Source organism: Pan paniscus, chromosome 12, assembly GCF_029289425.2.
Source record: "Pan paniscus chromosome 12, NHGRI_mPanPan1-v2.0_pri, whole genome shotgun sequence".
Classification (NCBI taxonomy): domain Eukaryota; kingdom Metazoa; phylum Chordata; class Mammalia; order Primates; family Hominidae; genus Pan; species Pan paniscus.
Window position 1 is genome coordinate 33,436,269 of NC_073261.2, and position 16,032 is coordinate 33,452,300.

The window sequence follows — 16,032 nt, forward strand, 5'->3', positions numbered from 1 at the left end:
ATCTAAAAGAGCTTGGAAAAAGGGTCCTAAGTCTTTGGCTAGTTAAGGTAAAAATCTATATTTTAAAGTAATAAAAACATTTGCTGTGGACAGAGACATGCAGACACTGTGGGTGAAGCTGATGGATGTTCCATTGCAGGAAATGACATGGGGTTTTCTAAGGGAAAGCCCAGCATGCTGCAAGGAGAGGGGAGGTCCCGGGAGGGAATTGGAGTCAGTATTAGGATCTAAGTGTCATAGGGGAATGTGCTCCCAAAAAAGAATATGGCTGTTTCTGTGTCCATCCTGAAGTGGTTACCATGAGTGTGTGTGTGTGAATTAAAAGAGTTACATGCTGGGGCATTTCTGGTATCTCAACTGGCATCTCAGCTGCTGGTGATGATGGCTATACCTTTTCCTCAGTATTCAATGGTGCGTATTTTGAGTTAACAATCCACCCATTGGCTGAGGCAGGTGGATCATCTGAGGTGAGGAGTTCGAGACCAGCCTGGCCAATATGTGAAACCCCGTCTCTACTAAAAATACAAAAATTAGCCAGGTATGGTTGCAGCACCTGTAATCCCAGCTACTGGGGAGGCCAAGACAGGAGAATTGCTTGAATCCGGGAGGCAGAGGTTGCAGTGAGCTGAGATGGGCCACTGCACTCCAGCTTGGGCAGCAGAGTGAGACTTGGTCTCAAAAAAAAAAGTTATTGTGACATGCTGTACGCATTCATAAATTCAGTGTCTCCCAGAAGTCTGAGATTTTTTTTTTTTTTGAGACAATTTCACTCTTGTTGCCCAGGCTGGAGTGCAATGGTGTGATCTCAGCTAACTGCAACCTCCGCTTCGTGGGTTCAAGCGATTCTCCTGCTTCAGCCCAAGTAGCTCCTGCCTCCCAAGTAGCTGGGATTACAGGCATGTGCCACCACGCCCAGCTAATTTTTTATTTTTAGTAGAGTTGGGGTTTCTCCACGTTGGTCAGGCTGGTCTCGAACCTGAGACCCCCGCCAGCAGCCGCTGTTTCATCCGTGTGGATACAGAGTGCCCAGCGCCAGGGCCCAGGATCCAGAAAGGTGTCCAAGAGGAGCGGACCTTGAGGCCATCCAAGGGAAGCTCCGCCATCCTGCGCCACTGCCAGATCTGCAGCTGCAAACCGCGCGTGGCACTGGCAGCAGTGAGGGCGAGTGGGGGAAGGAGCAGCCCATGACTCTGCCTCCATGCCTCTCTAGCTACCTGACACTAGCCACACAGACTCCAGGGCCAGAGCCTCAGCGTTCAGCCAGACAATCCGCGAAGCCACTCAGGTGGCCGCGGAGTGCCCTTGCCAGCACCCTATCTCTCTTCCGAGGAGGAGCGGGGCGGGCTGCAAGGCCAGACAGGCCCTCCTTCTCAGGTCGGGCTGGCTGCGCGCCTGCGATTCTGGGGCCGCCCGGGCGATCCCAGGAGAACCGGCGAGCCCATCGGCGCCCGCCCAGAGCTGCAGCCCCACCTGCCGGCGCGCGCCGCCAGGGAGCGTCTTCCGGGAGCCCGGCAGCAACCGCGGTGCAGGCGCGCGCCCAACGGCTTTGCGAGGCTCACTCGGTCTCAGAGGTCGGAGGCTGCCAGTGTAGCTGCTGAAGGCTGTGGTGGACCGGGCTGGATCGCGGATTGTGGAGTAGATCATAGATTTGAAATAGCGGATTTGGGGTTGGATCGGGGCTTTGGGGTTGGATAGGGGATTTGGGGCTGGGTCGGCCGGGGTCGGGGGAGGGGGGTGGTGAAAAGGTGACAGGGAGCTGCCCCCGCTCAAGAGCCAGTGGTTGGGGCTCTGAGAAGTAGTCACCGCTATGAAGTTATTCGGCTTCGGGAGCCGCAGGGGCCAGGCGGCCCAGGGCTCCATAGACCACGTCTACACGGGTTCCGGATACCGAATTCGGGACTCCGAACTGCAGAAGATCCACAGGGCAGCTGTCAAAGGCGACGCCGCGGAGGTGGAGCGCTGCCTGGCGCGCAGGAGCGGAGACCTGGACGCCCGGGACAAGCAGCACAGGTAGCGGGGGCTCAGCCCGGGGTGGGAGGGGGTCCCCAGGCCCGGCTTCCCCGCAGACCCTGGGACGGGGCCTTGCAGGGCGCCGGGCACCCTCGGAGCGGCGGAGCCAAGCGGACTCTCAGCTGTTTTCCATCCCTCATAATTCTCTGGCTGGAGCAGTTGGAGAATTCGAGTGATTTAACTCACAAAGTTAAGCATATACAGCGTTGTTATTTTTAACGTACACTTTTAAAACATGGTTTATATACATTATAGGAGGTGCCTAATGAGAGAACTCGTTCCCCTATCAAAAATACCGTGAGTTATTTCAGTGGGCGAAAAGTTCTCAGATAAGAGAGCTTACTTGAAAAATATTTACTATATTATATATATATATATATATATTCAGATGATAAGTATGTTTTCATTTATAGGGAATTCATTATATTCTTTTTTTTTTTTTTTTTTTTTTTGAGTCGGAGTCTCGCTTCTTTGCCCAGGCTGCTGTCCAATGGCACAATCTTGGCTCACTGCAACCTCTGCCTGTCGGGTTCAAGCAATTTTCCTACCTCAGCCTCCCAAGTAGCTGGGATTGCAGGCAGGTGCCAGCATGCCTGGCTAATTTTTGTATATTTAGTTTCACCACGTTGGCCAGGCTGGTCTCGAACTCCTGACCTCAAGTCATCTGCCTGCCTCCGCCTGCCGAAGCGCTGGGATTACAGGTGTGAGCCACCGCGCCTGGCCTATGTTGTTTATTATATATCATAAGATATATATGTATACATATCAGTAATATATATATATAACAGATATGTTATATATATCAGTTATATATACACATTAGATGAAAAGTACATCTTCATTTTACAGGGAATTCTTTCAAATCAAATCATCAAACACTCTAAAAGTGGGCAAAGTACCTTTTTCCAGATCTACAAGTTATTTATATACATAGGAAAAAATCCTTTGCATTTCTGGTATAAGAATTTAAAAGAGGAATGAAACAGTTTTCTATCCACAATATTTGTGACGATGTTTTATACTGCTGCTTAAAGTTTAAGTTGCTGATTACTTTTCAAAGTACTCATTTGAAAATGGTAAGTACTACATTTAAAAAGTGTGTATGCCCTTTACCCACCAATTCCATTATACTAAAATACCCTTAGGAAATAAAGATACATGCACTTTATTTTTCACAGTACTTACTTTAAAAAGAACCCGTAGAATGGATCCTATAAATAAATTTCAGTTGCATCCATAGGATGGAATATGTGACCACTGAAGGTGGCAATAGATACAGAAGTACATTGATGTGCAAAGATGTATTTTGTTATAGCTAGCGAGGAAAAAAAATTAGTTAAATTATACATACACAAACATACTATGGTCTTGTTTTAGCAAAAATATGTACAAAATATAAAATTTGTAATTTCTGAGCATTTGTATTTTAAGTAAAGTTTTTTTCCTTTTTCTTATCTGTGATTGCTGCAGTGAGCATGTACAAAACTTCTAGTAAAAGTTTATTATTAATGGAGTAATCCTTGGGAAGAGAGGAATATGAATCTTGCGCTGATGAAAATAATTTCTCACTTTCTATTTTTTATCATTATTGTGTGTGTTGTTATCTTCTTTGAGCTTTTAGCCTCTTCAGAAGTAAAAAGGGAATGTTTTTATCTGTTTCCAGATTTTATTATCTATATATTTTATTACGTACATGTTTTTCTTATATACTCATTCCATTTATGCAAACAAAGATAGATTAATCATTTCATTTTAATTGTATTCTTTAAAAATAAAATAACACATAATAATTACTATTGCAAAAATATTGCTTTATAGGAGTTTATTTAAAAATATTGAACTCCCCAACTGTATTTATCCATTCTTTCATTCTATTTATGGATCAAGCGTAACCTGAGTACCTGCTATGTAGCAGACATATTCTACCATCTCTCAGGACCCGTCCATCCTTAAACACTTCATGTTTACCTGCCCCGCCTGCACAAGCTGAGAGATTTAAAATAGGAATATTGGGACTTAATCTCCTTGAAACTTTATCTCCCACCTTTCAAACAAAAGCATTTCTGAAGTTAGAAAATAGTAGAAGATAACCTTTAACTGCTCTTTCGAAAGTTTATCAGTCTTAAATACTAATATTAATCATTGGAAAGTCTTATTTGCATATATTCTCTAAGTATAAATACTGAATACAATGAGCCATATGTATTCATTTGAATCATGAGTTTTCTTTGGCTTCAAGTTGTTTGAAAATCAAAGAATTAATTTGTTTAAAAAATGCATTATTGTTATTTCAGTGCTCTTTCCCCATAGTACCTTTAAGAACTAAAATGTATTTAAGTTTCAGTTACATGCCTAGAACTGCCCTAGACCTGCTGAGTATACCATATTCTACTTAATGTAAGGTCTCATGGATTGCGTGATGCCCCACTATTTTATATATCAATAAGATAATTTTTAAAATGCTACCAATTATAGTTATAACAAATCATGAATTATAAGTGGCATTCCAATGTCAGAGGTGTTAAAATGTGACCTACTCGTTAAGTCATCCTGCAAAGTAGGTATAATTGTATCATTCTACCTAATTAAAATGGTTTTGTTTAGTGGTAATAGTAATAATTATAATATCTGGCTGGGTGCAGTGGCTCACACCTGTAATCCCAGAACTTTGGGAGGCTGAGGTGAGAGGATTGTTTGATGCCAGGAGTTTGAGACCAGCCTGGACAACAAAGTGAGATTCTTACTCTACAAAAATTTTTAAATAAATAGTTGGGCGTGCTGGTGCTCATCTGTAGTCCCAGCTACTCAGGAGGCTGGGGATGGAGGATCATTTGACCCAGGAGTTCCAGGTATAGTTACACCATTGCACTCCAGCCTGGGCAAAAGAGTGAGACTTTGTCTCAAAAAACAAAAATCTTAGAATTATTGAGTTGTTGTAGGAACTGTTCTACATACTTTACATAGCTTCTCATTTAAGCATCACGATGGCGTCCTATGAGATAGCTACTATTGTCATCTTTATTAATGAGGAAGTTGAGGCACAGAAAGGCTAAGCAATAGTTGGTAAGTGTCAAGGCTTAAAGTAGGACTCAAGCCCTAGTTTAACGGAATCCAAAGACTGAGCTCTTTCTACTCAAATAGGCTGCTGTTTTCATTAAGGCAGTGAGCAATAAGAGCTAGTAAGTATTGTACTTTCTTCAAAAAAATTATTTGTTTTGAAGGCAGAGGAAAAACATGCTATTCAATTTTTACAATTACATGAATGATTGTATGTTTTGAGATATTGTACTACAGTTTCTTAAAAAATCCTCTTACTCTCGTAGAACTGCTTTACACTTGGCCTGTGCCAGTGGCCATGTGCAAGTGGTCACTCTCCTGGTTAACAGAAAATGCCAGATTGATATCTGTGACAAAGAAAACAGAACGCCTTTGATGCAGGTATATTAGAGCCAACTCTTTCAGCATGACATGGATTTGATTTACATATATAGAATTAAAATAAATTGATCTCATTTACATGTAACTAGTTAGTGAAACCTGTGGAATGTGTATTTTGAATTCTTGGAATTTACAATTTGTTTCTTGGTCTAACACGGACAGGCTGTCCATTGCCAGGAAGAGGCTTGTGCCGTTATTCTGCTGAAACATGGCGCCAATCCAAACCTTAAGGATATCTACGGCAACACTGCTCTCCATTATGCTGTGTATAGTGAGAGCACCTCACTGGCAGAAAAACTGCTTTCCCATGGTGCACACATTGAAGCACTGGACAAGGTATAGATCAGTCAACTTTCTTTCCAAAATATTTGTTTTAACATTGACATAGGTAAGGGTCAATTTTTTATATGTGGAAGCTCAACCATTCCCTGAATGCAAATACAAATTAAGTTATTTTGAAATAACTTAATTGTCTAAGATTTTATTTTAAATATTGATACTTTTAAAGAAGCATTAAAGGGCACAGCTTTATAAAATGCACTTTGGAAAATATTTGTGCATTTGTTAAAGGTAAAACCTTTTCAACTTTTTTTCTACACAGGGTTATTCTTTTTTTTTTTTTTTTTTTTCTTAATTAGTGTAAAACAACACAGGAAAGAAAATATTCCCTGGAAATAGGCTTTATCTTAAAACTCAAACAAAACTAAAGCAACTTACAAAAAGTGGACATGTTGCTGCTGCTGCTAATTTTCTGAAAAACTGATGTATTATCTCTCAGTGGCAAGGCTTAAGAGGGAAAAATGGGAGGGGAGAAAGAGAGCAATCAGAAATATGCAGGTCACTTGGATATTAGATAATGAGGGAAAATGCCAGGAAGAGGTTTTTCTTTTGTTTTTAAGTTTGTTTTATGTGTTGAGACAAGGTGCTGTTTAGCTTTGGGTCTAATAATTTTTGGTTTGAAAAAGAATGAGTTGCAACTTGCCTAGAGACGAATTTTAGGAGGACTCTGAGGAAACCAGATTGGCAGTGAATATGTGGTGACGAAGTGAGAAACACTTCAGCAGAAGGTGGAACAAATTATTAACTGACTTATTGCTCATCCTGGCAGAAACAGCCACTTAGATAAGAACCTAAAGCCTCCTCTCAAATCTAGAATGTCTTAGTGGGAAGGTGGGAGATAAGGAGCTTGTAAATAGCAAAATCAAGTGGGATTTTGAGTTTACTTGTCCCTGTTCTACCCATAGCCAGGAAACTTAACTGGAGTTTTAATAAATGACACTATCTCTTACTCTTTTCTCTTTTTGGCCACATCTCCAACTGACAAAGGAATTAGCCATGTGGGTGAGAGGTGAGACTGAAGTGATTGCTGCACTAATTCTCAGAATTGTGCATTACAGTGACCTGAGGACATTTTGTTAAAAATCTACAATTGTAGGCTTTCCCCTGAAGATTTTGATGTAATAGACCTAATAAGGCCTGAACGTGTTTAAAAATGTTTTCTTGAAGCTGGGCACAGTGGTGTATTCCTGTAGTCCCAGCTTGAGCCTAAGAGTTTGAATCCAGCTTGAGCAACATAGTGAGACTCTTGTCTCTAACAACAATAATAGCCAAAAAAAAAAAAAAAAAAAAACACAAAAAAACAAAAAACCTTCAAGGTTGGGATACACTCTTGATTAAAAACCCCAGAATAGATAAGTGCAATATATAAATTTCTGTATCTCAAAAATGTAAGAAATCTCTAGAAGAGTTGGCATTTGATAGTTGCCACTTCCTTCAAAGTTCTCCTTTTCAATAATATTAGCCTGACTTATCTGTCTTTCTCTACATCTGTGACTGGGAAGTGAAAGGAAATATCATTGGCAATATCTCTCAGCTTACAGAATAACATGTTTTCCTTCCCACCATGAATCATTCACTACCATTCAGAGAGTCTTCAGAAATTTGCTTATGGGTAATCTTTCAATAGGTAGAGGCTGACCCTTTCATGATTTCATGTCCCTTTGTCACCACGCAGGTGATTATGTGTCAACAAATGTTCATTACAAGTTGGGCTTTCTCAATTAGAATAGTAGCAAATCCTAAACTATTTTTTTTAGTTGAAGTTTTATTATGAACTATCTGAGTATGTTTAAGTTTATAGAACTTTAGCATACCCAAAATGTCAGTTTTAAACACTGAAATCCATGAAGTTAATAAGAATATAGATAGGAATTCTTTTAATAATTTAGTTTTAGCAGTCTTGTGAACCAATTATCTATTTGGTTAACAATCTGGGAAAATTATATACAAACATATTTTAAATGAATACATGTTGGAAAAATTCTTGAAGCAGGTATTGTGAGTCTTTTTAGCAATTTTTATTATATATGAGAGCCTGATTTTTTGGTAGAACATATGATACCAGAGAAAGAAAATATTTTACATGCAAATACTTGGATTATACCCAACCATTTAGTAACACATTAATGGCAAATATAAAAACACAAGGGCCATATTCTAATGTGGTACACAGATTTGTTTGTTTTCCTCTATAAGTTGAATCAACATGTAAAATTTAGAAGACTCGTGAAGAAATGTGGACTTCAGGCTTATCCTAAAAAATCAAATCTGGTGTCCCCTGAGTTTCTATCATTCTTTGGTCTGCTGTGCAGAAGTTGCCCCTTTATAGAAGGCATGTATTCTCCAGTTTGCTACTGTGCCCACCTTAGTACTTCCCTTACTCAGGCAACCTTCCTTTGTCCTTGTAAGTATCTGAGTTTACAACTCTTATGTTATAGTATATTTTGATAAAAATTTCAAGGTTTTTAAGTCAGCATGTATTTGTTTATAATATATAGTCTATAGAGTATATAAGTCCCTCAGTTATGGAGTTGAATTTTAGAGTTTAGAAGTTTTTAACTCTTTTCTTTATATATACCACAAATAATTCTCTGCCCATAAGAATGCCTAGAAGCCTTTTTAGGTTATTCCTGGTTATAGTTGGATAATTTACGAATATTGCAGACAGTACATCTTTCTCCTCAGTGCTCTTCCTTAAAGATGCAAGTGACTTATTGGCTTGTATAATGCCAGAAATAATCCATATGGATCAGTATGAGAACTTTTATTGATAAGCCATTATGTTTTTATTTCCGATTTATATTTTGTCTAAAATAAAAAATAATTTTAAGTAGCCATTTAAGTGGAAGCCAGTAAAAATGGATTTAAAAAGTAGAGCTGCACTAGGGTCCCGGGATTACCATTATAATTGAGAATAGTATTTCTTACTGAGTTTTGGTTTTTAAAATATTTGTTCTTAAGTTTTTTAAACCTATCTCTCTTACACAGAATATACTGAGCTTTCTAACAGTAAAGATGAAAATCTCTTCTCTTGTATTAGGGGGAAAACCCATGGACTATTTAATAATAAGGAAAATAAATGCATTTGAAGGCAATCTCTCTTAATTCAAAGCTCATTTCCATGGTGACCCATTTGGAGCAGGAGTGCCTGACATTGGCATCTGGGATCCTGACAGCATTGATAGAAGTGAATCAAGCAAGTTTGTACCACCCAGAGGAAACCGCCACCTGTATTGGGAAGCTCTGGCAACTGTATCTCTGAAACTCTTAATTCCTCAAATGTTAATGTTTGCCACAAATAGTATTGTCAAAGGGGGATTAGGTAAAATTAAAGAGATTTCTTGATTATTGGACATAAAATACAGTTTTGTAATACTTCTCAAATACAGATGGTCATGGAGTCTTTCTCTTGGGGTATAATACTTCTGATAAAGCAAATATTCTTTGGAATATAGTTTAAGAAACACTGCTTTAGAGATAGTAATTTAGATCATTAATTTATGTAAAAAACTTAAAATATTTGCTACTGTGTCTTAGGGTTTTAGGCCCTTGCCTCAAGAAGCTCTTGGTTTCAGTGGGAAACAGTGAAATGACTACAATGTACCATGCTAAGTGCTGTGATCAAAGCAAGGATTCTTGGGACTAGTAAATGTTTAAAGTGAGTTTTGGCAATCACCACAGTTAATCCGGGGAGACAGAGGAGGGTTGTTTGCAAGGCAAAGCGCAGCACATCAGAAAGCACAGAGGAGTGAGAAGGAAGGGACTGCTTTTCATTTACTTCCTTTCTATATTGTATGTTGAAGTTCAAAGCATCCTAGAGAAGATTTTCAGTTCAGTTGAGAAATATTTAATTTTGTGAATTATTAATTTTTTTCTGCTGTTTTATAGGACAGTAATACCCCACTTTTATTCGCTACAATTTGCAAGAAAGAGAAAATGGTGGAATTGTTATTGAAAAAGAAAGCAAGTACACATGCCGTTGATAGGCTGAGACGGTACAGTAGTTCTTTTTTTACAAATAAAACCTGAGTATTCTAGAGTGGTCACTCAAGTCAGAAATATTAAGAAGAAGATTAACATAATTATTGGCATATAATGAAAAATATCACCATGAATAATCAGATAGACCAGCAAATATTTGGACTGAGTAACATAAAGAATAGTACATAGTAGGATTCATCTTCTCTTATAATATACAGTGTTTGGTATTTATAATCAGATGTTTTTGGTACTGTAATCTTTTATTAGCTAAAGGGTTTTGTATTCGTTTTATTAATTTTTTTTTTTTTTTGAGATGGAGTCTTGCTCTGTTGCCAGGCTGGAGTGCCGTGGTGTGATCTCAGCTCACTGCATTCTCCACCTCCCAGGTTCAAGCGATTCTCCTGCCTCAGCCTCCCAAGTAGCTGAGACTACAGGTGCACGCCACCATGCCCAGCTAATTTTTGTATTTTTAGTAGAGATGGGATTTCACCATGTTGGCCAGGATGGTCTCGATCTCTTGACCTCGTGATCTGCTCTCCTTGGCTTCCCAAAGTGCTGGGATTACAGGTATGAGACACTGCACCTGACAAGTTTTATTCATTTTTAAAGTGTGGACTTTTAGTTTATGACTACTAGCATTGTCATTATTATTATTGTTGTTGTTGTTGTTTTCAGCCTGCAGATAACTCTTATCTGACCCCTAGCTGATTTGACTAGGAAAGCAACGGGGAAATCTTCATCTAAATCTTTGCCTACTTTAGATAAGTGACCTCAGCACAGTTTCTTGGCCATCAAAGGACTATAAGTTAGCAACTTGTATTATGTCTTACCCCAGTGGGACAAGAGGCTTCCCTGTTGTCCCTTTCTTTTAGCCTTGGTGACAATTTACAAAGATGAACACTTGAGCACCCTAGATGCTTATAGACCCAAGCTAGTACATGCAAATGGTTATTACATCTACACTGACAGGCGGATATTAAATTGGTAAAGTGTATCAAACTAGCTTTTTAAAAAAGTCTTTATTAAAGTTCTTGAGTGGAGTTATTTCTTTGTTATTTTAGGTCAGCTCTCATGCTTGCTGTATACTATGACTCACCAGGTATTGTCAATATCCTTCTTAAGCAAAATATTGATGTCTTCGCTCAAGACATGTGTGGACGAGATGCAGAAGATTACGCTATTTCTCATCATTTGACAAAGTAAGTGTTTATGTTAAAAGGCCAGTTAATGCTAAATTGAAGTTTAAAATAATTGCAACTACTCCATCTTATACATTAGGTGAGAGTTCATAGTTTGGTTCAGATAGTTTGAAATAGCGAAGAGTTAGTCTACCTTTTAGCCAGAAATCAAGCAGAAGTCTAGATTAGTTAGAAGTAGAGTGTGAGATTTTTTCTGGATTTTTGAGACCTTTATCCCTAGGGATCTCAATGTTATTCATTTTATTCTAAGTATAATCCCCATGCATGGGATAAAAGGAGCCATGTCTTTGATTTCTTTTCCTTTCCTTTCCTTTTTTTTTTTTTTTGTAGAGACAAGGTCTCACTCTGTTGCCCTGGCTGGTCTTGAACTTTTGAGGTCAAGTAATCCCCCTGCCTCGGCCTCTGAAAGTGCTAGCCACCATGCCTGGCCTGACTTTTCTAATTAGTTATTGAGTCTTGTAATGTCCAGTTTAACAGAAAATCTTGTCCCCTGGGGCTCTCTCCTGTGTCTTCCTTCTTTGAATTTTCCAAGAAGCTAAGGGGTTTCCTAAGTCCAAGGAAGGCAATCTTTCTTTACAAGTCAGAAGAAGGGGAAAAAAGGCCATTCTGATTATTCTGTTGTTTCCATGGACTCACTTGCTGTATTGTTGCCATTATAACCGGTCCTGCAATCTGATAATGATTGACCTTTGCCACCAGGATGCCTTCACTGATTCAGACCCCTCAGTTTTCATGGTGATTCATATATAGAGGTCAAAGCTACGGTGTTTCTTAGTTTATGTACTTGTGCTCGGTCATTGTTCCCAGCACCCTGCTCTGGCAGCTAGGCCTCCTAGCTTTATCCACACAAGTATTGAGCAAGTTGATGCTCACCGTACACTAAAACCCTTATTTGGAGCCCACGTCTTAGCTAGACTTTGCCGTTTGTCTTTCCTTTAACCAATATTAGTTGGGATTGTTCTCAATAGTCAGGGATGTTCAAATAACGTTGCAGGAAGAGATCAGAGTTCCCTGTCTCTTTTGCTATCAGATCTGTACCTTGAGGCTTTTTTATATCCTGTGCAGCAGCTTTGGTTAGATAGCGGAATGTTCCATGTTATCTTTCCACTGAGTAGTGGGAACCAGCTTGCAGTTGGCCCCTCAAGTAATGTGTCTCTATAATCATGAAAATCTCCTGGGCTACTTGCAGCTCTTCCTCAAGTTTTAAATATATTTTAAAATTCTACCTCACAGGAAGCCATTGAATAAAATTCTCTGAGTCTGAAGTAAGTGAGTTGGATTTAATAGAGCTAAGCCTCATCCATGACTCATGAGTATCCATGTATCAAACAGGGCTTTGTACTTATTTCAACAGCACATATTTTAAAATTGGATCAATACAGAGCAGCTAAGCATGGCTACTGCCTAGGGATGGCACACAAATTCAGAAAACATTCCATATTTTACATAGTCCCAGGAAGGCCATTTGACTATTTGTTGAGTAGCTCCAAGGAAGCAGTGTGAGCAAAACCAAAACAGGTGACACGCAATATTGAAATTGTGATTATCGCTATGAAACTATTGATGTATGGTCATCTCTGAAATGGGAACAGAGCTGAGTAATAAGGGGATGTTACATGTTGTTAGTACATGTCTTGGAAATGAGAAAATGTCAACTTGTATTTCCTTCATGGAGCTGAAAAACAATCAAAGCAGGGTTTTGTCTTGTCTGTTAGTTGGAGAGGACCATGGAGATCCAGCAGCCAAGCACAGATCTGCTGGCTCAGAGTTTGGGGAGGTAGAGAAGGAGTGGTAGTTGTCCAAGCCAGGTTTTGACACCTATTAGTTTTCTGCCCTTGGTGTGATTGATGAGCTCAGTGATGAGCCCACTAAATTTATGTATATATATATAAATTTAGTAATAAGTCATGAATTAGGTAAAATGCCCTGAATTACAAGCCACAATGAATACAAGTAATAACCAAAATTAGCACTTAATAACATTTTCTGAAAACTGCAACATTTGAATATTAGAACTTATAGAAAAACACACACCGAGCATTATTTGGGATTCCAAAATGGTTTCAGCAATAAAGTTCAAGAATAAATTATTCCATTGCTTTACTATTTCTCTGAACATTTAAACATGTAATCTCATTACATCTTCCAAACAACCTAGTGAAGTAAGGTAGCAGAATCCTTATTTTTTAGAAGAAGCTTAAGAGAAGCAACTTGTCTGAAGACAAAATACCTACAGAGCGAGGTATTTTGGTTACAGAGTGAGGACTTACTCTGAGTGCAGGACACTTTGCATGAAATCCAGCTAACTAGGGTTCATGTACTGAGCTGTGCTTCCTCCATTTATGAGTACTTCACTTTCTTTTCTTTTTTAATTATAAGCTTAATAAGCTTGTAAGGTTTACAAATTTGAAGTGTATGGGACATTAAAATTCTGATATTAGGTCTGATATTGCCTGAAAGGGTTTTGGAATTTAATATGTTTGGTAAATATTTTTTATTTCAGTATAAAAATAGCAATTTTATTTATTACTTTTGTATACGTAGAATTCAACAACAAATTTTGGAACATAAACAGAAGATACTTAAAAAGGAGAAATCAGGTAAGACTTCTGATTGTGAATTTCTTACTTCTCTTGGTGGTCCTATTCTTGATAAGAAAGTACAAAGTAAGATGTAAGATTAAGGTAGTTTCAGTCAAAAAAGACCAGTTTAAAAATATGTGTAAATTGAATGTGTATATATGTATATACATATGTAAATTTTTAAAATTTAACTTGTTTAGTTTGAAATTCAGATTTATTTAAGAAGGTAGTTGTAGCTAATTTATAATCTCAAACATTATTGTCTGAAAACATTCATTTATTTAATTATGATCCCTAAAATCCTATATAATATTTTTGCATAAATAAGAAAAAAGATTTTTAAGTTAGTATGTTGTATGTTTCCTCTATAGTCACATTATAACAAATTGGACTTGTTATACAAATGGATCTTCGATTTCATTTTTATAATAAATTGTTTATATTTAGTAAATAAATAACTACAGTTGACCCATGAATAATGTGGGGGTGAGGGACTCTGATCCCTGTGCAGTTGAAAATCTGAGTATAACTTTTGATTCCTTCACCTTAGCTACTAATAGCCCACAATTGACTGGAAGCCTTCCTGATAACATAAACAGTTGATGAACACCTATTTTGTTTGTGCTGCATTATTATATACTGTGTTCGTACAATAAAATAAGCTAGAGAAATGAAGCTGTTAGAAAGGAAATCATCAGGAAAAACATATTGACTTTTCATAAAGCATAAGTAGTCCTGACAAAGGTCTTCATGATCTTCAGGTTGATTAGGCTGAGGAGGAAGAGGAGAGGTGGATCTTGCTGTCTCTCCGTTGCAGAGGCAGAAGAAAATCTGCATATAAGTGAATCCCTGCAGTTGAAACCCTTGCTGTTCAAGGGTGAACTGTATTACATATTGATTTGTGTCACTAAGAAAGTAACTATCTTTAGAACCGGGAACTCAGCAATCCCTTTCTGGTACCATAAATAAATGGCAATAAGAACTGTAGAACTGAACCAGTGTGCACCCATACAAATAGGAGATTATTTTTTGAAGATAGCTACTGAGCACAGAAGATGGAAAAGCAATTCCTTTGTGAGAAGCACAAGTTATATTACATATTCGTACACAAGCAAAATGATTTTATCTGTCATAGTTTACATACATACACATACACACATGCACATGTGCACACACCTGTGCACACAGACACAAAGTTAAAAGTCCTGCTGATTCTTAATGACCAAATCCAACTGTTCACAGAGAGCGGTGGATAATGCATCCTACTGTTTGGATGCAATTCTTTTGACTTTTTGACTTGTTTTATGATGAACTGCCTTTAATGGGTTTAAATCATGTTTTTAGTTTTATGAGAAATGAAGAAAAAGATTAGAAGCAAGTAAACAGGAACTCTGTGGTCAGTAGTAGACTATAATAGTATATTCAATAGTCATATGTTTTTCTCCAGTTATACAATTTACTTGAATGATGCACAATTAATTATTATTATCATAGGAGATGGGGTCTCTCTATGTTGCCTAGGCTAGAATACAGTGTCTATTCATTGCTGCAATCATAGCTGACTGTAGCCTTGAACTCCTGGGCTCAAGCAGTCCTCCTACCTCATCCTCCTGAGTAGCTGGGACTACAGTTTTGTGTGGTTACATCTGGCCTGATACACAATTATTTATTTGTTTATTTATTTTTAATACAGGGTCTCCCTCTGTTGTCAGTACTGGTGTGCAGTGGTGCCATCTTGGCTCACTGCAACTTCTGCTTGCTGGCCTTAAGTGATCCTTTCACCTTAGCCTCCCAAGTAGCTGGGACTACAGGCATGCACTACCACACATGGCTAATTTTCTTTTTAAGGGTTTTTGTTTGTTTGTTTGTTTAATAGATGAGGTCTCACTATATTGCCGAGGCTGGTCTGGAACTTCTGGGCTCAAGTGATCCTCCTGCCTCAACCTCCCAAAATGCTTGGATTTACAAGTGTGAGCCACTGCACCTGGCCTTCAAAATTATTATAAAAAGGAATGAAGCCCAGTTTAGTTGCAGAAAATTGACCACTTTTTCATTTTTTTTTCTAGAAACATTCATATTGTAGAACATATTGTCAATCACCCAGATTCTCTATTTTTTTTTCGGATAAAAGAGGATTGCTGCTTATTTCACATTATTTTCTGACATTATTTTTTCATTTATTCCTTCTATGGCTTTATTCAATTGGATAGATATAGAAATACAAGAATCTCCAAGTCAAATATCAAGGCAAAAAAAGAAAAGAAAAACAGATTAGGGAAAGTTATTCTGTGAAATAACCATCTGATTACAGTTACATGTATCATATCAACTTAATACAAATCTTACACAATGAATTTGTGTCAAGGTTTCCCAAGACCACCCCAGGTTTGGTGGTTCATTAGAAGGACTCACAGGACTCAGCAAATAGTCATACTCAGATCTTTAATTGATAACAAGGAAGAGGACAAGCAAAATTAGTAGAG

At 38.2% G+C, this 16,032-nt stretch overlaps 1 protein-coding gene and 1 non-coding gene across 3 annotated transcripts in view; both read left to right on the top strand.

Moving 5' to 3' along the window:
* Nucleotides 1-1,550: 1,550 nt before the first annotated feature.
* The window catches only part of LOC100969696 (ankyrin repeat domain-containing protein 20B-like), a 102,232-nt gene continuing 87,750 nt past the window's right edge, over nt 1,551-16,032 (top strand). For both annotated transcript variants that reach the window (XM_057301273.2, XM_055107691.2), the window contains exons 1-6: nt 1,551-2,010; nt 5,334-5,448; nt 5,611-5,784; nt 9,676-9,782; nt 10,830-10,967; nt 13,512-13,567. In XM_057301273.2, the coding sequence (XP_057157256.1) occupies nt 1,808-2,010; nt 5,334-5,448; nt 5,611-5,784; nt 9,676-9,782; nt 10,830-10,967; nt 13,512-13,567 (793 nt within the window). In that variant the 5' untranslated portion in view covers nt 1,551-1,807. The remainder of the gene's footprint in view (nt 2,011-5,333; nt 5,449-5,610; nt 5,785-9,675; nt 9,783-10,829; nt 10,968-13,511; nt 13,568-16,032) is intronic.
* Nucleotides 12,306-12,412, top strand: LOC117979270 (U6 spliceosomal RNA). The gene has a single exon (XR_004670046.1). It is a non-coding gene; the product is annotated as a U6 spliceosomal RNA (small nuclear RNA).